This window comes from Erythrolamprus reginae, chromosome 1, assembly GCF_031021105.1.
Source record: "Erythrolamprus reginae isolate rEryReg1 chromosome 1, rEryReg1.hap1, whole genome shotgun sequence".
Lineage (NCBI taxonomy): Eukaryota > Metazoa > Chordata > Lepidosauria > Squamata > Dipsadidae > Erythrolamprus > Erythrolamprus reginae.
In genome coordinates, this window is record NC_091950.1 from 133,488,125 (window position 1) to 133,513,708 (window position 25,584).

At 40.8% G+C, this 25,584-nt stretch overlaps 1 protein-coding gene across 1 annotated transcript in view; it reads right to left on the reverse strand.

Annotated features, from left to right (window-relative positions):
• The window catches only part of CD151 (CD151 molecule (Raph blood group)), a 65,811-nt gene that overhangs the window by 19,090 nt on the left and 21,137 nt on the right, over positions 1 to 25,584 (reverse strand). The window contains exons 2-4 of the mRNA XM_070765316.1: positions 15,270 to 15,371; positions 13,134 to 13,325; positions 2,488 to 2,562 (exon numbers count right to left, since the gene is read on the reverse strand). Coding sequence (XP_070621417.1) covers positions 2,488 to 2,562; positions 13,134 to 13,325; positions 15,270 to 15,353 — 351 coding nt within the window. The 5' untranslated portion in view covers positions 15,354 to 15,371. The remainder of the gene's footprint in view (positions 1 to 2,487; positions 2,563 to 13,133; positions 13,326 to 15,269; positions 15,372 to 25,584) is intronic.

Genomic DNA, 25,584 nt, shown 5'->3' on the forward strand with positions numbered 1-25,584 from the left:
TATAATTTGTAGATGGTCCTTTAAGGACAGCTGTCCTTCCACGATTGTATTATTTCATCATAAAAGCATTACAGTCCCTTAAAAGAGAGCAGCAATAATAAATTTAGGGCTAATTAATATGTCAGGAATAAGCAGACTAAAATAAACATTTTAAAAAAATGTTTTAGTTAACATTTCCAATGATATGAGTTTCATAGACAAGAATCCATCTCTGGGATTCTACGTACTTGTAGTTGAATGTGAATATTGCAATTTAGATAGCTAAGACTTTAAAACAGATCTAGGTGTCACCGATTTGCATCTTCATTCCTCCCCGTTTCTTAGCTCTCTGGGCTTAGTACAGACTACATGAACATTCAAGAAATATTGCAGTGACAATCATCTTTTGTTAGTAATAAGATAAAGTGTTAAGAACTATAGAATCAAATGGATAGTTACTCATTCCATTTTATACATGCAGCATCAAAAGGGAAGAGAACAAGGCAATGCACATTCCAATATTTGAATTCTAAGCACAGACGCAGTAAGCAGAATATTCTTCTAGATGGTTATTTTCACAATTCATGAAAATGGCTTCAGACCCACTCATTGCTGATCAATTTCGTGTTATATTAAATTGGCTAATGGTGCGTTGTTTAGAATGAAGTATTGGCAGACTGACTCTGCCCACTGCCAGGAGTTTGATCCTGACCAGCTCAACATTGACTGAAATTTCCATCCTTCTAAGGACCAAGATTGTTGGGGGCAATATGCTGACTCTGCAAACTGCTTAGAGTGTGTTGTAAAGCACTATGAAGTGGTATATAGGTGCTTTTGCTATTGTGGGATAAGATGAGGTGACTGCATGTCAGAGGTTTAACTTGGTGCTGGGTATTTTGTTTTTAATGTTTATGGTTTTAATAGAAACATAGAAACATAGAAGTCTGACGGCAGAAAACGACCTCATGGTCCATCTAGTCTGCCCTTATACTATTTTCTGTATTTTATCTTACAATGGATATATGTTTATCCCAGGCATGTTTAAATTCAGTTACTGTGGATTTATCTACCACGTCTGCTGGAAGTGTGTTCCAAGGATCTACTACTCTTTCAGTAAAATAATATTTTCTCGTGTTGCTTTTGATCTTTCCCCCAACTAACTTCAGATTGTGTCCCCTTGTTCTTGTGTTCATTTTCCTATTAAAAACACTTCCCTCCTGGACCTTATTTAACCCTTTAACATATTTAAATGTTTCGATCATGTCCCCCCTTTTCCTTCTGTCCTCCAGACTATACAGATTGAGTCCTCCAGACCAGTGATTTTCAACCTTTTTTGAGCCGCAGCACATTTTTTACATTTACGAAACCCTGGGGCACATTTAGCGGGGAGGGGGGGTAAAAAAAAGTTTGGACAAAAAAATTCTCTCTCCCTCTCTTCCTCCCTTTTGCTCCATTTCTCTCTCCCTCCCTCTTTCTCTCCCTTCCTCTTTCTTTCTCTCTCCATCCCTCTTTCTTTCTCTTCCTTCCTTCCTCTCTTTTTTTCTCTTTCTCTCGCCCTCCCTACCTCCCTCTATATCTTTCTCTCTCTCTCCTTCCCTCCGTCTCTTTCTCTCTCTTTTGCTTGCTTTCTCTCTCGCTCTCTCTCTTTCTTTTTCTTGTTCTCTTTCTCTCTCTCTCTTGCTTTCTTTCTCTCTCTCTTGTTCTCTTTCTTGCTCGCTCGCTCTTTCTCTCTCTTGCTTTCTTTCTCTCTCTCTCTCTTGCTTTCTTTCTCTTTTTCTTTCTCTCTCTCGTCCTTTCTTTATCTCTCTGAGCTTCGCGGCACACCTGACCATGTCTCGCGGCACACTGGTTGAAAAACACTGCTCCAGACTATACAGCCTTAACGTTGTTTTATTATTGATACTGTTTTAATTCTCGATTGGAGGCCTACGAGAATTCCATATAAGATGGGCAGCTATGCAAATGGTTTAAATAATATATGGGTCTGGTAGTAAATATCTTCACAGGTGTGTGCCTGGGTGAACTACTGGACTGCTCTAAATCCTTTAGAGCAACATTTTATACTCCCGGTTTACTAAAATTTACTGCATTGTAAAAGTTGCCACACTCGGGCCAATGGCTGTACATCAATGCCTACTTGAGTTTTATAATCACATGCATTTTTATTGTAGCACTGGAACAAAGTTAATAAAAGAAGTGTTTGCGCTGCAGCTTCAAATCATAGCATGGCCCTTGAGACACACAGAGTGCCCAGATGCCAACCCCTTGTTCATTGTAGGTTTGCACAAATCTGTAGCCTGGGAGGTTCTATGCAGAACAGATGTGCTTACAGGGTTTTGTGGAAAGAAGCCAAAAAGCCCCATGACTACCATTGTCACAGTAGTGCTGGCTCACAATAGATAAGAATTAATAGATCTCTGTAGACAAATATTCATTGGGTTGAGAAGACCCTGTGGGGAACGAAATGTAGCCTGTTTACGGATCACCCCCTTTTCTCATGTTACCTACCTGCTGGTAGTAGACACAGGCCAGGATTCCAGCAATTATCTCAAGCAGGAAGATGCAGAGCAGTAGTATGAAATACTAAACAAACAAAATGAACAGAGAAGTTAAAACAGAGCATCTTACACTATGGGGTTTACTTTGCCTATAAAAATACAGTATTGACAAAACAAGCAGACTTCAACCCAACTTTGAAGACAATGGCACATCAAAGCAGAGAAACAGTAGCAGGCATAATGCATTCATGGCCAAGAGAAACTGGATTTGGGAGATTGCCCCTCATTTGGGAGGTTATCAGCCAACTGGAAGAATGGCTTTCAACTTTCAGAGCTTGTTATTTTATGAAATGCTCAGAACAAGCTGCCTTACTCAGAAGCGGAACAAGCATCTACCTTGTCTAGAAGGTAGCTTTCTGGATATGTTATTTGTTAGCATTCTTTTAAAAAAAATATTATTAGAAAATTTTATTTATACACACATATACAAAACAAAAAAGACAAATGACATTTAAAAACATTGGACACTTGTGTAGCAAATCCGTTTTCCATTTCTTATTGTGCTCACAGCCTATTACACGTATTGTTATTAACAGTTTTTATACATCGGTCTTACTTCCGTATCTATTTTTTCTATACCTTCAATATATCAGGGTGATCTGACAGAGAAAAAACCATAATCCTTCCCTGGTACAAAGCTGAAAGGATCAGATCCTGTAGTCTAGAGGTTAATTCAAGGCAGAAACTGCAGGATCAAATCCCAGTAAGGGTATGGCTAGCTGATGAGACCAGAACAAGGCCAAAATAGTATTATCCTAATCTCCCTTAATTTAAAAAAATCAGCAAAAACATGTGACACACACACATATATATTCTATTCTATTCTATTACTGACTATACATTTATTACATTTTCCTTTTTTCCAACCAACAATAGAACTTGCCCCAACAGTCATAATATTATGAATCTTTCTTGTTTTTTAATTCCAATGTCAGTTTATCCATTTCTGTGCACATTATTATTTTCAGCTTTCTGGATATGTTATTTGATAACGTTCTTGATACATTAAGGGAGAAGACAAAAACAGGTCTTCACTGCCATATAAGCTCACCAAAATGAGATTTGCTTGTTTAGGACATTGCAAAACTACAGTCCGTGTGCTTTATTCCATAAATCATAATTAACTAAAGTATTGCTTTTGACATTAAACCTTTGTCTATTGTGTGGCCATGGGGTTCCAAAATAATAGGCTAGAGATCATTTGCGGCTCTGCTGGCCAAGATCCTTTCAATGAGTCTGGGGACCGATCTGCAGACCTTCTGTGTGTAAAGCATGCGCTGAACCACTAAATTATATTTCCTTACCCATTGCTTTCACAGCTGTGACTCCTACGCCTCTTGCCAATACTACTTGTTTTGAAATGCAACCCCTCCAGCTGACATCAGTAAAAACTCAGCACAAGCTTGTTAGAAGATGGTGGAATGCTTAATTGCTCAGGGCAGAAAGCATTTTGAAATAGCTGGGCTTCTTGTGGCTCCTAACGCTACCGAGAAAGTCAACAAAATGTAGACAAGCACTTTTGGGGCTGAATTATCAGGTGTGAACTTCACAAAAACAATAATACTGTAAAAGAGATAAACTTTTTTTAAAAAGATCCAACTACTTAGCAATCTCTAAAAACATTCATATCAGATTAACACAAACTCTGATGTGAGGTTTAAAATTGGTCATGTAGACATCTCCAATAGGTACCCCAGAAAGGGACAAATGGAGAAGTTAGAGAACAAGTAACTACATGACCTTGACTCACAAGGGCAAGAGGAACAGGCCCAGGATATAAAGTTAGACACTAAAAGAGGAAGAAAGAGAGCAGCGGATTTGAAAGTGCTGCTATGCAAATAACACAAGAACATTTTCCCCCGAATGCCATCACTCTGCTAAACAAATAATTCCCTCAACACTGTCAAACTATTTACTAACTACTATTACTGCTAGTTTTTTTCTCATCATTCCTATCACCCATTTCCTCCCACTTATGACTGTATGACTGTAACTTGTTGCTTGTATCCTTATGATTTTTATTAATATTGTTTCTTCATTGCTTATTTGACCTCTATGACAATCATTAAGTGTTGTACCTCATGATTCTTGACAAATGTATCTTTTCTTTTATGTACACTGACAGCTTATGCACCAAAGACAAATTCCTTGTGTATCCAATCACACTTGGCCAATAAAGAATTCTCTTCTATTCTTCATATGCATGACTTCCTAATCTTCTGAAATTAATCTGTTTACCCAACTTCCCTCTGCTTGGGAATGAGGAGTTAGGAAGGAGTTTAACCACCATACCTCATATAAAGTCCCCCCGTCACTCAAGGGATAAAGCTATGGCTAGAGATCTTCTGGAGATCAGATCATTAATCACCTGCTCTCGTATCAGTATCAAGGTGAAATCCAATGGCCCAGTTAATCAAGACAATGAACCGGTTCTAGCTCAACAGTTGTCAAGGAATTTGCTACAATAGTAGCTCGACTTATGCCTCCTGCTCAAATCCTCATAAGCTGTTGCTGCTGAAGTGGCCCTCTGAAGTCAAACTTTTGCTTCTCTGCCTGAAAGGAAGAACAACTGAGCTGTTCATTACCTTCCTGTAGTAATTACCCATGGCTTGGATGATTTTCCCATCAACCTTTTCCTGATTTATAATTGACATGATGGCTAAGAGAGCAACAAAACCAGCTATCTCATCCCCACACCAGGCTTAGACACCTCCAGTTTATGACATCCCTGGGAGCTATGCTCAACAATCCTGTCAAACATACATAAGGTATACTTAATTCATGTCTCTACAGATTTGTCATTTCAGACCACTTATACGTATCACTCATGACTGCTCCCTGTTGCTTTTTGGCTGTCTTCTACCAGAGCTCTTACATATTTACTTCAGGATGTGTAAATTGCTCAGGGCCTCTTCAAGGATTCCCCAGGCCATCCAAGGCCTACTACAAGCCCTCCAACTATCACCATCAGAGACTCTCCACACTGCTAAGAATATTTCTTCCCTCCACGCAAATATCTAAAAATTAGAATCCAGGTTGATGGACCATTTCCTATTCCTGCATATTCTTTTGCCGTTGGTCTATAGCTTCCCCACATTCAAAATATATATCTTGCTTCCCATCCTATGTTTTGGAATGCCTGCTCCCTCACTCCCTATGCCTGTCTCCTTCTATCACCTCCATCTCAATGACAGGGAGGAAGAATTTCCAACTGAACAGGCTTCCAATTTAGGAAGGGCCATCTATTATATCTATTCACTGAAATAGTTTGCACTGTTCCTGCGAACTATCAAAGGATGAACACCCGAATCATTAGCAACCTGCTGGTGACATGACAATGGCATCACAGATCCAGTTCGGTGAGTGCTGGTCCGTGGGCGCCATCTTTTTCCGTGAATTTTTCATGATTTTTTTCTGTTTTTTTGATAGCTTCTCCTCTTCTGCAGCTTGAAAAAAGAGCCCTCCCACCTGCTCCCAGATTAATACCAACTTTTATTCCTTCACACAAAGCACAGCTTCTGAGTTTTGGGCAATTCCAGCTACTGAGCATGTGCAGAAGACAAATTGGAGAAGGGAACACATGTGTGCTAATGGAGTGTGTGGGTGCATGCAAAATGTTGCGATGTGAACCGGCAGTGAGGTAAGTAAGAACTCACCCCTGTGGGGGAGGGGAGATTAATATTAGAGTAAGAACCTCATATAAGTGGGTGTGGGAAAGTTTGGGAATTGAAGAAAGTGAGAGAAAAATGGGAGACTTTGAGAAGGAGGGGGAGGAATTTCTGACAGAATAATAGATCAGTTTCATTCAAAAAATGGTCATTCCCTTTATCCCTGAGATCTCTAATTAAATGGAGGGAGAGGTTAACTGAAAGAAGTGAATGACTCAAGTTTTTTTAAAAATATATAAGTTTAATTGTAAAAGAAATGCAAATACACGAATCCCAGCAACCAGATCCCACAGAGTCGGCCTTCTCCGGGTCCCGTCGACTAAACAATGTCGTTTGGCGGGTCCCAGGGGAAGAGCCTTCTCTGTGGCGGCCCCGACCCTCTGGAACCAGCTCCCCCTGAGATTAGGACTGCCCCCACCCTCCTGGCCTTTCGTAAACTCCTTAAAACCCACCTATATCGTCAGGCATGGGGGAACTGAGATAACTTCCCCAGGCCTATATTGTTTATGTATGGTATGTTGTATGCATGTTTTTTAAATTATGGAGTTTTAGTTTTAATTATTAGATTTGTATTGTACATTGTTTTTTCTATTACTGTTGTGAGCCGCCTCGAGTCTACGGAGAGGGGCGGCATACTAAGTAAGTAAGTAAGTAAGTAAGTAAGTAAGTAAGTAAGTAAGTAAGTAAGTAAGTAAGTAGCTAGCTAGCTAGCTAACTAACTAACTAACTAACTAACTAACTAACCTGGCCTGAAACACCCAACTTAAAAGAAACAAAGGAGAAGGTAGAAGGGAGGAGACTTTGTTAATTCCAATTGCAGGGGGGAAATGGAGGTGGAAGAAAGAACATCCTCCAGTTATCCCAAATCAGAAGAAAGCATTCATGGGGTCAGGTGAAAGTAAAGGTAGAAACAGAGGTAGTATAAAAATGAAGCTGATGAGATGAAAATCTTTGATTCTTACAAAGTCAGCACTTCATCCAAGGCTCAACCATAAATCCCCCTCAAGAAACTCAGATCCACATTCAAGAATTAGCAGGACAAGGAAACGTATACACTGATGTTATTGCAGAAACAAGTAATAACAAGGAAGTTCAGCTATTTGCCAATCAAGCAATCAAGCTCACTATTTAATAATAGTGTGTAGATTGAATTATTAAACCTCCTCCACTTTCCCCCATTTATACTGTTTTGAACTGAGGTGCCTTTGCTTCTGGTCATCAGACTGCACATTTGCCAAAGCAAGCCCTTTAGCTAAAGAGGGGTAAATAGTCAAAAATTCAAAGTCAGGAATTGAGCAAACATGGCCCTTGACTCAGAAATTTTATTTATTTATTTGTTTGTTTGTTTGTTTGTTTGTTTATTTATTTATTATTTAGATTTGTATGCCGCCCCTCTCCACAGATTCAAGAGGAGAAGCCCAGGACTTAAATTCCAGGACTAAAATATAAAGAAGGTAGGACTTGAGGGCACTGTTAGGCCAAGAACTTCTTTTTATTTATGACTTTTTTTCTATTTATGCAACTTTCTTGCATTTGCTGGAAATGCATGGCAGGGAGTAAGATTTAATGTGCCTGCTATGATGCTTTGACAATGGGAGTGCTTCATGTTCCATAACACATTGCACCACTGAATCTATCATAACTTGCTTTTAATTAAGCACATAGTTAACTCTGATCAATTTAAATAAAACTTGGATTCAAATGTTCAAGAGAGTGCTACCAGCTTTATTCATCCTTCCATGTATAAGCAGTGCTTTGGATTCAGGATACTGAATCGTCTTTTGCAGAGAGTTTAGGGAAGATAAAACTCAGTTCTTTAAGAAAACAGATTTAATGGCACCAAACGTGAACAATCTCCCAGAGGGTAGCAATTGAAAGATGCATTAGAGCAGATTACTTATTATTATGCAATGATGGTACTCTTTTTATAGCTCAATTTCTAACATTGTTGGTCCAAGCAATTTCCTGCCTAAAGCAAAGGACACGGTAACTACAAGCTACACTCATTTCTTTACATGCAGAGCTGTCAAGACAACTGGCTAAGTTCAAAACTAGAGAGGGATGAGCCCCTTTACTGCACTATCAGGCAAGCAGAGTAATTTAGAAATAAAGAATGGGCTTTATGGAATACATCTTTGTCTTTCAACACACTATAGTTCCTAGTTCAGGAGTCAGCAACCCTAAACACTCAGAAAGCCATTTTGACCTGCTTCCCACAGAAAAGAAAACACCAGGAATCACTCTTCCTGTGCCTGACTATATCCTGAGCGGCCACAAAACTAGCATATATAGTTGAATTAAAGATTTTGTTTTCTGCTTAAACTTTTCTTTTCTTGGATTTATCCATAGTTGGCTTACTGGGGGTCAAAAAGCTTAGTAAATTGCACGTCGGGGGGTGTCACACATTGGCAGTTATGATGAATATTTTGAGCAACAGGGAGCTGCAGCAGAGGAATGAAAGAGCCACATGTGGCTCCAGAACAGCGGGTTGCTGACTCCCTGTCCTAGTTATGATACCTTGATGGCACCATTGCTGCATGTCTCACACATCCTGGAGTCTCCTACTTCATCAATGGGAACCCACAGCATACCCAGTAAGTCTGATTTGGTGCTGGACCACTTATATCAACCAAAGTGACAGCTATGTGTAGGATCTCTAGGATTAAAAATACCCTTGGAAGAACTGCATATGTGTTGACATCTTCAAGTTAAACGACTGCAATAGATTATTCATGAAATCATTCTTGCTAAATACTTAAGAATAAAAGTTAGTTGTGAGATAGAACTGAGACACTAGAATGTCTGTCTTTTGGCAATAGAGACAAAGCTCCAATGGTTTCTAGTTTGACCCTGGAGAAAATTCAAATTGCTAATACTTACCCTTCAACCTTCTCATAGCTCCCAACTGCCCTCTGCTATTTTAACCTGCCTTGGCTCCTAAATTACATCCAGATCCCCTTGCCTTAAAAAGAAGTAAGTATCCTTCGCTAAGTCTAATAAAAAATATTAAACTTAAATTAATATTGCCATTTAGTGCTTAAATAATATTAGGGGACTCTAGGTTAAATCATACAATGAATAGTTGCAGAAACTGGACATGGCTATAGTTGTAATCATTCATTGTATGATTTAGCCTCGAGTCCCCTAATATTATTTAAGCACTTTTTCATCCAGTACTAAATGGCAATATTAATTTAAGTTTAATATTTTTATTTCATATGTGTTGTATGCCTAAGCACAGCAGATTTATTTCTCTCCATTACACTCTATAAGGTTAGCTGAGTTATGAACACAATCACCCCAAAGTCATCCAATGAGCTATTGTGGCTAAGAGAAGACTAGAATCTCAGTCTCCCACGCACCTAGTCCAATATCTTAGCCATCACATTATACTGGCTCTTAAAAGTTATATGCTATGTTTTTTTAAGGCAATGGACTTCATTAAAAAAACCTGTTGTGTTAGTGATTATAGTCATTCCAATGTTTCTAAATTTCCTCTTAATTTTAATTTTTTAAATTTTATTCTGGCTAATTTTATTTGGGGGGGTTCACCCCTTTAATTTATACATTGGTCCGTGCTAGTAGTAAACACAATTGAAGACTAAAACCTGAACACATTTATTCAGCTAAATAATAAACTTTTTCTTTTCTCTTGGCCCTTGACATCCCACAAAGTTTGTTGAAGCCTCTGACCATCTGTGTGCTGGACAAGATGTCCTTTCATACCCCAAGTACGAGTAAACAAAGAGAGTGTTAGCTAATTCTAGACTGGACTTCATACTAAAAGGAGTTGCATATAGAACAGAAACACGCCTCAACCCACAGGTCACTTTTGTTGGAAACAGAATAAGTAATGTTACTGACGTCATCCTTCTAGCAGCTGAGATCTTTAAAAAATAAAACAACTCTACAATGAGTTGGAAAACTGATTCTTATGCTTGTATTCCTCAGCTTCGCCTGTTCTGTTGTACAAATATGGCCCAATTAGATTATATTTTTCTTTCCATTCACAGACGATCAGAGCCACTGGTTCCCAAATTAAACAGGACACAGCTGTTTCTTCTGTAGAACATCAAAGGTCAGGAAATGCTGTTTTCAAATTTGTTGCCTTCTAAACATGTTGACCTAAAACTGGGATCATCCTCTGCCATCAGGAGAAAGACTGGTCTATAGAACCACAGCAAATCCTTGTCAGTTGTGATCTAGCAATTGGCAAAGTAGGAATTGAGATTTGCATCAGGCACTTGCAGGTACCTCTCTACTGCTTCTACTCTTCTTGCTGTAGCTAGATTTTACTTTTGATATTTTTTAAAATAATATTTAAATAGAATTTTAAAAGGAAACCAGCAAGTTGTAAAGTACCATAATCTCTCTCTCTCTCTCTCTCTCTCTCTTTCTTTCTTTTTTGCAAAAACAGACTTCGCTTCTGCAAAGATCCCAAATATTTTTTTAAAAACAAACAAACATAGTAACTGATTCTTGAGCAGTGGTTTTCAACCTGGGGGTCGGGACCCCTTTCGGGGTCAAACGACCCTTTCACAGGGGTCACCTAAGACCACGAGAACAGACAATTTCCCCATGGTTTTAGGAACAAAAGCTTTTATTCTATTGCTTTGGAACATATTTTTACAATCCGACCAATCAGGCTTTTACAGTGGGGGTGTCCCTCTGACCTTCCTGCCAATCAGCTTAAAGCTCTGTTGGGAGAATTGGTGCTAGACTTATGGTTGGGGGTCACCACAACATGAGGAACTGTATTAAGGGGTCACGGCATTAGAAAGGTTGAGAACCACTGTTCTAGAGTTAGTATGGCACAGTAGTTAAGGCACCACACTACAAAGCAGAAGACTGAGTTCTCGGCCTGCTATAGATCAGTTGGTGATCTTGAGCCAGTCATTCTATCTCAGCCCTAGAAAGGAAGTAATAGCAAACTACCTCTAAAAAACTTTGCCAAGAAAATTGCAGGGATTAGTCCAAGCAAGTTCCTGGAGTCATTACGGACCGCAAGACACACACAAGTGCACATGTGCGCGCACTCACACCAACACATAAATGCACATAAAAACCTGACTGTAGCCCAACCTTTGTCAACTCCTTCCCAAAATAGACCAACATCACACCCTATTATAAATGCTTAAATGTGGATGACAATTTATCAAAGTTACAACTGACAGAGGGAAAATATGGAGAAAAATTCTACCAGGTCATTATTAAAATAAGGTAGAAGGGAGGAAGAATATCTATCACTAAGTTTAAGTTTTGCAGCAGGAGAATTTTGAGCTTATTTTGAACTTATGGATATGAGGAAGATGCCTAATATCACTAAGATCCAAGTCAAAACTTTATCATTGTGGCTGTTAAGAGTTGCCAGCACATTTTATAGGGAGCATAAAGATTTTCACCTCAACAGTCTGCTCTTGGAATGGCAGCAAGTAACTTACACAGCAACTGGGGGGGGGCAGGAGAATTCATCATCAGAGGTAAAGAAAGAAAACATATTTTGATGCCTGTTTCTTCTTTCTAAGGCATTTGATACTGGATTTGAATCATTAAGCCCACAAGAGACCTACTTGTCCTTTAATGGTCCACCATGGACCATCATATCCATTCATCTTAATATTCAATAAGAAAGAAATGGGAATATACAAGTGCACAGCTCTTTACTCTAATTACAGAGATGCTTGAAATATGGGCTGAGCTCAGACTTGGCAGAAACAGCTGAAGCCAAAGCCAGCCAGGCCAAATAAGCTGCTGGCCCCAAATCAAGAGACAATCGACCTGTCACAGCCAGCCACTTAGAGGGGAAAATGCAGACACAAACAGCTCTTTTCTTCCCCAAAAGAGAAGTATTAGTATTCTATGGCAAAATAACCTAAAGGACTGTACCAACTTTTAATCTGTAATTTTTGGCTTTGGGGAAGAGAAACAAACAGGGATAATTTTCCAACACAAGTGAACTCTTGTGTGCAGCCAGAGTGGAATGGCCTAGCTTGCAAACCACGTCCAACACCAACGTTTTCTGAAACTGCTAGAAGAACTGCAAAAATATCCTCAGTTTTAGTCCTTAAACTATAACAACCTTTTCCCCAATGTGCCACCTTCCAAATACTTTAGGGCCACAGCTTTCAGAATACAGAATACCCTCGATTTTCGCGGGTTCGAACTTCGCGAATAGCCTATACCATGGTTTTTCAAAAAATATTAATTAAAAAATACTTCGCGATTTTTTTCCTATACCATGGTTTTTCCCACCCGATGACGTCATATGTCATCGCCAAACTAATAATTTTTGCAAATAAATAACAAAAAATAATAATTATTGTTAATAAATAATTATGTTTATAAACATCAGGATCACTAAGTGTCTTATTCAATGGTGAGTACCAGTAATACTGGTGAGTAAATGGTTGTTAAGGGAATGGGAAATGGTAATTCAGGGGTTTAAAGTATTAAGGGAAGGCTTGTGATACGGTCCATAGCTAAAAATAGTGTACTGTATTTACTTCCGCATCTCTACTTCGCGGAAATTCGACTTTCGCGGGCGGTCTCGGAATGCATCCCCCACGGAAATCGAGGGAACCTCTCTTTGGCCCTGCTCTTTGTCATATCATATGTAAAGGAAAACAGTAACAACACAACCAGTTTGGTACATTTGTTGTTGTGGTTTTCTATATCAAAAAAAGATGCTAGTTTTTTCCAGCCAAATAATTTTGCTGGAGCAAAACTAATCTGTATTTTGCCATTCCATATTAAGAATTTTCTGCAATACATGAACTAAAATAAACTGAGACAGAAACAGTAGTTCTTTTTTCGAGCTGCCCCAAATCTGGGTTTCTTTCCTAATTTAGCTTGCCTTCATCTGACTAAACACGTTCCTTTTCCCATTTTTGGGTTCCAGATGTAGTCCATTTAAATAAGAGAAACTCACCACTTTCAGCAGGCTCCGTTGTTCCCTGAAGGTTGCACAGCAACCTAATATGCCAGTGATCATGACAACAGCACCTGCCACCACCAGAATGTAGGCTGTTGCCATATATATATTGGACTGCAGGAGACTAATGTAGTCACTCTTCTCAGCCAGAGTCCAGATGCCCACTGCCATCACAGCTGCACCTGCCAACTAAAGCGGGAGAGAGAAACCCATACAGGATGAGTGAGAGGTATCTGCATCCAAATGTCCCAGAACCACCTTGTCCAATGTTCTTCAAACCAGTGTCTCCCACAGGCACTGGACTGTGTTTAGGAATCATGGGTATTATAGCAGAGCTTTTTTCAACCTTTGCAACTTTAAGAATTATGGATTACAATTCCCAGAATGTGTCTAAGCATTTTTTTCCACTTTTACTTATATGGTTATATGATTAGGAATTTATCCAATCAAGAAATCAAAATTGAGCATTCTGTAAAGAGCTTAGAATGCCTGGCAAAGGCAATAATGGGGTTTATTTTTGGTGAATACAAAAGGACATTTAACCTCAATTTAGGAAAAAGTATCTAAACCATACAAGCACAGAAACAATTCATTATATAGCCTAAACACAAACACTCCATATATTTGTTTTTCAAGGACCTTCCAATAAGTTATCTCCTAAATACCTCGGATTCCATTATTCAGCTTTCGAAACTATTTTGGTGGGCTCCCAGGCTATGCATCATGGAGTTCAAACATGGAAAAAAGAAGGTAACTCCTAATCCAGTGCAGGTGATTTAAATTCAGGGGACAAATGAAAGCTTCAGATGCCAATCACTTGTCGTTTTTAGACAAGTACATTACTATACCTCAATAACCAAGTACTTGTCATTTTCAGAAAATTGCGAGCCTCTGAGCAGAAAAGATACATACAGTGGTACCTCTACTTAAGAACACCTTTACTTAAGAACTTTTCTAGATAAGAACCGGGTGTTCAAGATTTTTTTTGCCTCTTCTTAAGAACCATTTTCTACTTAAGAACCCAAGCCCGGAAGAATTTCCCAGGAAATTTGAGAGCAGCATGAAGGCCCGGCCAGTTTCCTGCCATTCCTCCTGGGTTTCTCTCTCTGGCGCAGTGTATTGGAGGCAGCCTCGCACCAGGTGTATTGGAGTGTGTGCTCCTCCTCGCTGCCTCAGAGTCCCTCTGTTTTTTTTAAGCCTTAAAGTTTTGCATTTTTTTGATTCCCCTCACCTCACCTTCTTCCTTCAGCAGCAGCTATCCTCCTCCTCTTCTTCCTCCTCCTTCTCCCCCACAAATTCTGAGCTTTTATTTCTCCTAATGGGTTTGCACGCATTATTTGCTTTTACATTGATTCCTATGGGAAAAATTGCTTCTACTTACAAACTTTTCTACTAAGAACCGGAATAAATTAAGTTATTAAGTAGAGGTACCACTGTACATGCTTGGGCAAATGATTCCGTGAGTCATTCTTAAAAATGAAGTAAAGGCAGATAGATATCATGTATTTATCAGATTTATGCCTTGCCTTTTCTCTAAAGCAGGAGTGTCAAACGCAAGGCCTGGGGGACGGATCCAGTGAGGTACTTAGAACTGGCCTCCGGGGCCACTCTGGAAACAGGGCACCACCCTGCGATGCTTCTACCAGCGAAAACGGACTCCTGAGCTCAATTTTTGGCTGCCGTAGCCTCCTGAAACCAGCGTACAGCACTCCTAAGCTCTGTTTTCATTGGCAGAGCGCTCAGGCCTCCACAGGCACCCCTAACAGGAGTGACATCAAGCAGGCCACCTCCCACCCTAGCCACGCCCATCCTGCCCCACACCCGGAGTCAAGCACAACCCTGATGCAGCCCTGAATGAAATTGAGTTTGACACCCCTGCTCTAAAGGCTCAAGACTACATAAATAATTCCCTCCTTCCAGTATTTTTTCAATAGGAGCAACTTTATGGTGCAAGTGGAGTTGGCTGAGAGTGAACTTGGACCTGGGTCTTTGCAATCCAAATCTTACACTCTAGACACAGTACATTAAATAAACTTTAATTACTCTTCCCTCCCCCCCCCAACACCCCCCAACACCCCCCCCCTTAGATTTACAGAATGATGCAGGAAACTACCTCAAATAGAGGTTCCTTACCCAGAAGAAGAAGTTGAAGATGAACAGCAGGTATTTGAGACATATGGTCATACATGTCTCCTTGCTGTCACTGTATTCACGCATGGTGGCAAATCAACAGAACTGAAAAGGAAGAAGAAATCAAAATATCAAACCCATGAAGAAGCCTTTCTTTGCTTTATTTTGCACAAGCATTATCATTCTGCATTTCTCTATACAATGACAACTCATCTGGCATGGCTGCAATACACCATATGAGAAATATGATAAGGAAAGCGTGCAGGGCGTGCTTGTGGGACCTTTTTACCAACAGTGACCATAGGGAGGGTCTGCATTTTATTCTATAACAAAATAACATATATAAGTGTTGTGTGTACATTTATGTTTCCCTCTTCTGTTGCTTCTGCATATGTTTGAGTTATATGAATGCTAGAAATTTCAGACACTTGAACACATTAACAAGAGAGAGGCAAACTCAGGATCGTTCAGGTGGCAACCTTCTCCTGTGGGTACAGTTTTCCCTAAAGCAGGAGTAGGCAAAGTTGGGTCTTCTATGACTTGTGGACTTCAACTCCCAGAATTCCTGAGCCAATGATGCTAGCTCAAGAATTCTGGGAGTTGAAGTCCACATGTCATAGAAGAGCCAACTTTGCCTACTCCTGCCCTAAAGGAAACCAAGTTAAAACACCTTTTCCAAGTTTCATTCCTTTCTCCACTTTGGCCATGATGAGGGCTGAGAGTTTTGTCACACATTTTAGTAAATTATGACCAGCATCTTGAATTCTTACCAGAAGGCTACACACAGAGTGAGAGAAAGAGAGCAAACGTATAAGAATGTGCTCTTAGGCTTCAATGAAGAAAAATATTTGTAGCTCAGAGTTAAAATGAGGATGCAGATGTTTCATTCACCTAACTAGGTAAAATCATCAGCACTAGCACTGATGATGTAGGTCAGATAATGAAACATCTTCAAGAAAACAAGAAAGTTCAGAGAGCACCAAGGGCCCCTTCTCTAAGGTTTGTATATATGTGTGTCAAGTTAAAGAGGCACTCTGGATTGAATACAAATAGAAGTTTGCAATACACCTTTTTTTGGTCCTGTTTTGGTCTCGTACATTTAGAAAGCTCTTCCATCTCCCCGGGACATGGGACTTTTTTTTTTCTGGAGAAAAAAATTGGGAATGCTTTCATCTCTACTCCAGTCGGTTTCTTTTGCCCAACTGAACAAGCAGAGAGCAAATGATTTTTCTTTCTCTTAGGACAGGTGACGGCATAGTTGGCAGAAGACCTTATTCGCAAACAAAAGGAAAGACTGAGAGATGACTGTATGCACCCAAGATAGTATCAGGGAGAGAATGCTCCAGTCTTGGCTTGCTGACAACGCAGTCATCATGAAACATGTCTGTGCTCCCCTTGTGCATCCCTTCACATTCCAATATCCTACTTCTGTTAGGCTTCCCAGAGATTTACTGCTTATAAATGGTGAGAGATTTACTGTTCCCAGGACATATAGGATAGAATTGTTGTCAAGCCCCATATAATTAACAAATCTAAGAAGAAAGAACCCCATGGTTTTCAGGAAGAGTTAATCTGAGATAAAAACAGTGCAATATTTCAAACTGCAAATTCCCAGCCAGACTTATAGTAAGTCAATTAAGGTGGCATGTCTTTAAAATGTCCCCATCAGCTCTCATATTTGGTTTGCTATTTTATCTTCTCCCATAAAATAATGCCAGATGACTCCCTATGGGCGGTTCAGTCGGTAGTTCATTTATTCCGGTGGAAGGGGCGACCACTGGTCCCTCAAAAAGGACGTTTAGATTGATTGCCCCTAAAGGACCTGTCATACGTGGCTCTCTGGTGCCCACCAAGCTGCCCCTAGTACTGCCCTTGGAACTGCCCCTGTATTTCCCATATGGCTGTTCTAATCCTCGGGAAGACTGTCTGGCGAAAGAGGCAGCCTGGTAGGTGGATTTTCAGTTGCCCGAGGGAAGAATTTTACGTTTGTCCCTCATTTCAATCACTATGGCGTTCAGGGCCTCCCTGAAGAGAGACTGACTGGTGATTGGGGGGCTGCCAACCACCATTTGAAGTGGAGGTCAGTGGAACAGTTGCATAGCCAGGTCATTCTGCACACAACTACAGGACCCCATTGCCCTTGCCGCAAAAAGAGTGGCCTGAAGAGTTGTATCAGATGTGAACTGTGTGGCCGCCAGAGCTTGTTTAGATCCTGAAGTGGCCCAGTGTCCGCCGTGGGCAGGGGTTCCTGTAGAGCAGTGCTTACCAATCTTGGCAACTTGAAGATATCTGGACTTCAACTCCCAGAACTCGCTGGCTGGGGAATTCTGGGAGTTGAAGTCCAAATATCTTCAAGTTGCCAAGGTTGGGAAACACTGCTGTAGAGCATGAAGCCACTTTAGAGACATCTGGCAGAAGACAGATGCTGTGGTTGACGCCTTAATTGCCCATGCCACCACCTTGTGTGCTCGCTGGAGTGTTGTCTCAGCGTGGTGGTCCTCTGGGCGGAGGAAATTTTCAGCATCACTGGGCATCTGCATGTTGGTGCACTGGGCTGTCCACAGGTGGTACTGATAGGTTTAGTTTAGTTTAGTTTATTAGATTTGTATGCCGCCCCGCTCTGAAGACTCGGGGTGGCTCACAACATAACAGTGGTACAATACATTATAAATCCAATAGTAGAAAAGTTAAATCAATTTAAAAAACATTAATAACATAGTAAAATCCCTAACTATACAATCATACACATTCAACCTAATCCATCATACAGTAAGGCCGAAAACATAATAAAAAAGGGGGGGAGAAGTTGATAATTATCCCCATGCCTGGCGACAAATGTGGGTCTTCAACATTTTACGGAAGGCGAGGAGGGTGGAGGCTGTTCGAATCGCTGGGGAGAGTTGATTCCAGAGGGCCAGGACCGCCACAGAGAAGGCTCTTCCCCTCGTTCCTGCCAGCCGACATTGTTTGGTCGACGGGACCCAGAGAAGGCCAACTCTGTGGGACCTAATCGGTCGCTGGGATTCGTGCGGCAGAAGGTGCTGGGACAGGTTGTTGTCTATGTTGAAGAACCTCTTGTCAAGGGAGTTGGGCAATGGCTGGCTGTTGGAGACTGCCACTATTCCAGGATGGCGTCCATGAAGAGGGAAGGGGCCGGAAGGACCTCCAACTGCGAGGTAGTGGCCTCGAACAGGAGGTCTGTGGTGGCACTGCTCATTTGGACATCTCCCGATGGGAGGGGGTTTACCTGTGGCCCTGGCCTCATGAAGAGGGGAATGAAATAGGGCCAGTTGAAAAAGGCCGGGGGAGGCTGAGGGCTCTGGAGCCAAGTCCTTATCATCAGACAGTGTAATGCCAATCTGTCTCTCCACCATGTGGTTCTCTTCCCTCTGCCCCTCCTCGAGTTCGTCTAAGGGATTGGGATGCACATCAGGGGTATAGTCCTCCTTCTCTTGATGGTGGTGGGGCCACCTGTCCACTGTCAGATGAGCAGGTTGGGGAGAAGGGACGGTGGTAAGCAGGGTAAAAGGTGAGGAACCCACCATGGCCCTAATGCCTGCTTCCATGCCTCTTCTGATGCCTCACTGGTTCTCTGCTGCACTTCCCTAGAATTCAGTGGATCGGTGCATGGATCGCTGAACTCCCGCCCTGATTCAGAGTTAGGGTCGGTCCCCAAGGACCTCCACAGGTCAGCTTCATTGAAATGCAGGTCACCGTGGTCCAGGGAAATTCACCCTGAGGAAGGGCCTGATGATAATCTGTGGCAGTGTTCCAATATTTGAGAAGCTGCCACCGAGAGCAGGGGGTCAAGCTGTTTTCCAAGGCGCCAGAAGGCCGGACAAGGAACAATGGAGGGAAACAGACCAAGGAGAGAAACTTTCTGACAGTGAGAGTGATCAACTAGTCGAACAACTTGCCTTCAGAGGTTGTGACACGTGAGACTTTGAAGAGGAAATTGGACTGCCATCTGTCTGAAGTGGAATAGAGACTCCTGTTTGAGCAGGTGATTGGACTAGATGACCTACAAGGTCCCTTTCCAATTCTATTAATCTGTAGAAAACTAGCCTTCCTTTCCAATTCATCCAATTTATACAAATAATGTTCTATATAAAACATATTCATACTTTGGCAGATTTCCTTAATGTATGCCTACTTCTGTCATTGACATTATCAGAGTTCTGTTGATACATATTTTATTTATTTATTTATTTATTTATTTATTTATTTATTTATTTATTTATTTATTTATTTATTTATTTATTTATTTATTTATTTATTTATTTATTTATTTATTTATTTATTTATTTATTTATTTATTTATTTATTTATTTATTTATTTATTTATTTATTTATTTATTTATTTATTTATTTATTTATTTATTAGATTTGTTTGCCGCCCCTTTCCGTAGACTCGGGGCGGCTCAGAACACAATAAAAACAGTTCATGACAAATCTAATAATTTACAATTTAAAATATTTTAAAAACCCCATTATTAAGCAGACATACATACAAGCATACCATACATAAATTGTATAGGCCCGGGGGAGATATCTCAGTTCCCCCATGCCTGATGACAAAGGTGGGTTTTGAGGAGTTTACGAAAGGCAAGGAGGGTGGGGGCAGTTCTAATCTCTGGGGGGAGCTGGTTCCAGAGAATCAGGGCCGCCACAGAGAAGGCTCTTCCCCTGGGGCCCGCCAATCGACATTGTTTAGTTGATGGGACACGGAGAAGGCCCACTCTGTGGGACCTAATCGGTCGCTGGGATTTGTGCTGCAGAAGGCGGTTTCGGAGATATTCTGGTCCGGTGCCATGAAGGGCTTTATAGGTCATAACCAACACTTTGAATTGTGACCGGAAATTGATTGGCAACCAATGCAGACTGCGGCGTGTTGGTGTAACATGGGCATACCTGGGGAAGCCCATGACTGCTCTCGCAGCTGCATTCTGCACGATCTGAAGTTTCCGAACACTTTTCAAAGGTAGCCCCATGTAGAGAGCATTACAGTAGTCAAACCTCGAGGTGATGAGGGCATGAGTGACTGTGAGCAGTGACTCCTGGTCCAAATAGGGCCGCAACTGGTGCACCAGGTGAACCTGGGCAAACGCCCTCCTCGCCACAGCTGAAATATGTTTCTCTAATGTGAGCTGTGGATCGAGGAGGACGCCCAAGTTGCAGACCCTCTCCGAGGGGGTCAATAATTCCCCCCCGACACCGGCACATCACTTCCACTGCTTCATTGATTGGACATAAAGGGAATCTGTAAGGTTTAAAAGCCCAGACTAGCTCAAATGAGGTATTGTGAGCCGATATTATTTTCTCTTTATCCATCAATAAGAAATATCAACGAAAAATATTGGAACTACAACTCCATTGGAACTACAACTCCATAATCTCCAAACTGCCAGGAATTAAAGACAGTTCTTTCCAGATGACAATCAGTGGGACTTCACAGACAGCTTTAAAAGGCACTTACTGTTTTTAATGCTGTAGCCAAAAAGCAGCTAGAGATTCAAAAAGCAGTGTGATTAATGCCCCGTTAGTTGGGCAGTGAATCATGGAACTATCACTTGCTCTCTCCAGTTGTCCTGGCCAAAAAGCAACATTTCAGAGTGTAGCAAGACTGTTCTTGCAATGAAACTGGCAAGCCACTGGGAATACTACTAGAACCAATCCTACTCTTTTGGTAATTATATCCTTGCAGGTTCATACTCTTCTTTGACATAGAAACATAGAAACATAGAAGTCTGACGGCAGAAAAAGGCCTCATGGTCCATCTAGTCTGCCCTTATACTATTTCCTGTGTTTTAATCTTACAATGGATATATGTTTATCCCAGGCATGTTTAAATTCAGTTACTGTGGATTTACCAACCACGTCTGCTGGAAGTTTGTTCCAAGGATCTACTACTCTTTCAGTAAAATAATATTTTCTCATGTTGCCTTTGATCTCAGTTGGAACAAGCTAGCTTTTTCAGGGTGCACTGGAGATGCAAACTCCAGGAAGAAAATGTGGTAGAAAATGTGAAGTTACAGCAAAGTGCTATAGCCTGTTGCAAAATATTTATTATTATTATTATTATTATTATTATTATTATTATTATTATTATTAATTAGATTTGTATGCCGCCCCTCCCCGAAGACTCAGGGCGGCTCACAACATAACAGTGATACAATGCATTACAAATCCAATAGTAGAAAAATGAAATCGATTTAAAAACATTAATAACGTAATAAAATCCCTAACTATACAATCATACACATTCAACCTAATCCATCATACAGTAAGGCCGAAAACACAACAAAGGTGGGTCACAAAGGTGGGTCTTCAACATTTTATGGAAGGTGAGGAAGGTAGGGGCTGTTCAAATCTCTCAAGGGGGTTGATTCCAGAGGGCCGGGGCCACCACAGAGAAGGCTCTTCCCCTGGGTCCCGCCAGCCAAAATTGTTTAGTCGATGGGACCCGGAGAAGGCCAACTCTATGGGACCTAATTGGCCGCTGGGATTTGTGCGGCACAAGGCGGTTCTGGGGATATTCTGGTCCGATGCCATGTAGGGCTTTATAGGTCATAACCAACACTTTGAATTGTGACCGGAAACTGATCAGCAGCCAGTGCAAGCCGCAGAGTGTTGGTGTGACATGGGCATACCTAGGGGAGCCCATGATTGCTTTCGCAGCTGCCTTTTGCACGATCTGAAGTTTCTGAACACTTTTCAGAAGTAGCCCCATGTAGAGAACCAGAAGCCTTTTAAAAAAAAAGTGGTGGGTGGGTGGCTATAGTTCAGTTCTTTCTTTGGAAGTGTGCAGGGGTGGGCTACAGCTCGGACAGGGGGGGACGCAGTGGGGTAGTAAAAATGGAGCTCCACCCCAGAGTACCCAATTTGCACTAAAACGTTGAAAGAAAATGCAGGGTGTCCTGCATAAGCCATGCCCACAGTTTGGTAGTAAAAATGTTAATAGTCCTTCATTGGAAGTTTGTCTAGTTGCATGAGCAAAAGTGGAAAGGTGGAATGGTAGAAAACATAGATGAATTGATAGGGAGACCATCACCAGCTGTTTTCTAATAAATTGGCATCCTATATGGAGCACACCTTCTGGGGTGCCAATTTAGTGGAATTTAGTGCACAAGAAAGTTTCATGGTAGATGTTTTGTGAGAACATGATGCATTGCATTGGCAGTCTCTGTGTTAGCAAAAACTTCAGAAGAGAAGGATTTAGGGGTAGTGATTTCTGACAGTCTCAAAATGGGTGAGCAGTGTGGTCGGGCAGTAGGAAAAGCAAGTAGGATGCTTGGCTGCATAGCTAGAGGTATAACAAGCAGGAAGAGGGAGATTGTGATCCCCTTATATAGAGCGCTGGTGAGACCACATTTGGAATACTGTGTTCAGTTCTGGAGACCTCACCTACAAAAAAATATTGACAAAATTGAAACGGGTTCAAAGACGGGCTACAAGAATGATGGAAGGTCTTAAGCATAAAACATATCAGGAAAGACTTAATGAACTCAATCTGTATAGTCTGGAGGACAGAAGGAAAAGAGGGGACATGATCGAAACATTTAAATATGTCAAAGGGTTAAATAAGGTTCAGGAGGGAAGTGTTTTTAATAGGAAAGTGAACACAAGAACAAGGGGACACAATCTGAAGTTAGTTGGGGGGGGAAATCAAAAGCAACGTGAGAAAATATTATTTCACTGAAAGAGTAGTAGATCCTTGGAACAAACTTCCAGCAGACGTGGTTGGTAAATCCACAGTAACTGAATTTAAACATGCCTGGGATAAACATACATCCGTCCTAAGATAAAATACAGGAAATAGTATAAGGGCAGACGAGATGGACCATGAGGTCTTTTTCTGCCGTCAGTCTTCTATGTTTCTATGTTTCTTAACATTACAAAATTTGAAAAGATTCTCTACAGATCTGCATGCACCTCAGTTAATTTTTCTGATATCAGAATTTGCATACACTTCTTTCCAAGGAATTCTGGATTTTGCAATACGTATTGCATAAATGAATTAGACAACCTAGTTTGTTTCTTTTAGAGCCTCTTGTTCTGCTTCTGCTAAAAGTCATGCTCAATGACTCCTAGAAATTATGCTCTTACCTGACTATTTGAGTTTCTCTATGTTATGGCTTGTCTGCACAATGCTTACAAAATTAATCCAAACAAAGGCAAAATTTGAGTTATTCTTTCAAGTCACAAGGAGATACCCTTTATTGGAGGGGGGGTGTATAAAATTTTTATTGCTTTTCCACACCTTACAGAGATTCAAATTCACATGACTCAAATTAAAATACAATACAATATCAATTGCCAAATTCTTAATCAAAGTGTCCTAATTATTTATCCATTTTATTCTGGTACACATCATTCATCTTGTGCTACCTCCTCTTCAGATTTTATCATCCGGATTTCAGAAATTATTTTTCACTTTCATTTGAATTCAAAATGCTATTAGCTATCCAAATTTCTCTTGGCTTTTATCTACTAAAACAATGTCGTGCTTCAATCGATTTCTTGTATTCTTACTTAACTCATTCCTGCTTTTTAAACGCTCATTTTATGGTAGCTGCCCTTAACCAAAAAACCCCTCCAAATTTACTTCTCTTTACAGTATATCAAAGGAGGTACCCTTTGAGCTTTAGGGAGCAACTGCGGGAACTGGGCATGGATAGCCTAGAGAAAAGGAGGGCCAGAGCGGACATGATAGCAGTCTACAGGTATATGAGGGGTTGCCACAGAGAGGAGGGGATCACTTTATTCTCCAGGGCACTGGAGGGCCGGACGAGGAATAACGGCTGGAAGCTGACCAAGGAAATAAGGAAGAACTACCTGACGGTCAGAACGATCAACCAGTGGAACAACCTACCAGCGGACGTTGTGAACTCCAATACTCTGGACATTTTTAAGAGGAAATTGGACTGCCATTTGGCTAGGATGCTATAGGGTTCCTGCTTAGGCAGGGGGTTGGACTTGATGACCTGCATGGTCCCTTCCAACTCTAACAATAAATAAATGATTGAATGAATGAATGAATGAATGAATGAATGAATGAATGAATGAAATGAGGTTTGTTTTAATCTCCTATTGGTGGACCTCCATGCTATCTCTGGTGCACCAATATATAAGATGGGATGGCGATTAGAAGGACTGAGGCTTGATCCAGTAGTTCTCACATTCACTTAGCACATGCAGAGATAATTTCAAGAGATAGTCTCAAAAGAATACACCAGTTTGCTTAGATCATCCAATCCCGAAAATGAGCTTGTGAATATTCTGCTATCCCCTTTTGTTAATCTGATACAGTTCACAGTGAAAAGGAAGTACCTGTACAGCCAACATGAGATCAACTTGCAGATCATCTCAAGGTGGCTATTTGATGAACTCATTCTCTCCATCAGCAGCATAAAATATTATGGGATTAAATCTAATGAATAGTTTCCTGCATCCATTTAGGAGTTCAGTTCTCTGGAGAGGTATTGTTCGCAACCAGGAAGAAAATTGCTTTCTCACCACCCCCTCCACGCTTATGGGAAAGGAAATTGAAAATGGAAATGACAAATCTGAAGGGAAACTCCTCTACAGAGATGGAGTAGTTTGTCCATATATCCAAAATAGGCCCTGCTTTCTCACTCAGATTGTGGTTGATTTTTAGTTCAAGCCCCAGCATAACATTGTAGTCAATCCAATCTTCTGCTGCAGGTTTCATGTTGGGGACCAAAGAATTGAAAGAGGTCCCAGACAATTGTTCCAACCTCAACTTATGAGAAGGACAACTGAGCCCTGAGCCATCAGCCATCAGATGAGCAAAAGAGAGCTCTCTAGGGGGACCTGCAATATCTTCTTGGCTTGCGTTTAATTCTAAGCCACCATGTTCTTATTCAACCCACAAAGCTTGAGTTATCAGCTCAATGGCACAAGCTCCTGCAAACTGTAACATGCAGAAGTATCTGGAGCCGTTCATGCATATTTCAAGGTATGCATCACCAAGAAAGACTCTGCAAACAAGCTACAGGCAACACTTTCTTGTTATTTAGCCATATATTCAAAGAGACGGCAATAAAATACCAGCTGGTTTCTTGCAGTTATGCATAGGAGCATGGTAGAGTTGTTCAGCCAAAGGAAGCCAGAAAGAGGAGTTAGGAAGACAATACATCCATAGTTCATTGCATAGTTGGTTGCTTTTCTTCTTTGAAGAGTTCTGCCCATATATAAAGGCTTTTCATAAAGCATTTCTATCTAAGATTCTAACACCTATTAGACTGATACATTTCAAAAGAGTTTGTTCAACTTAATAGGCATTAAAATATTTTAA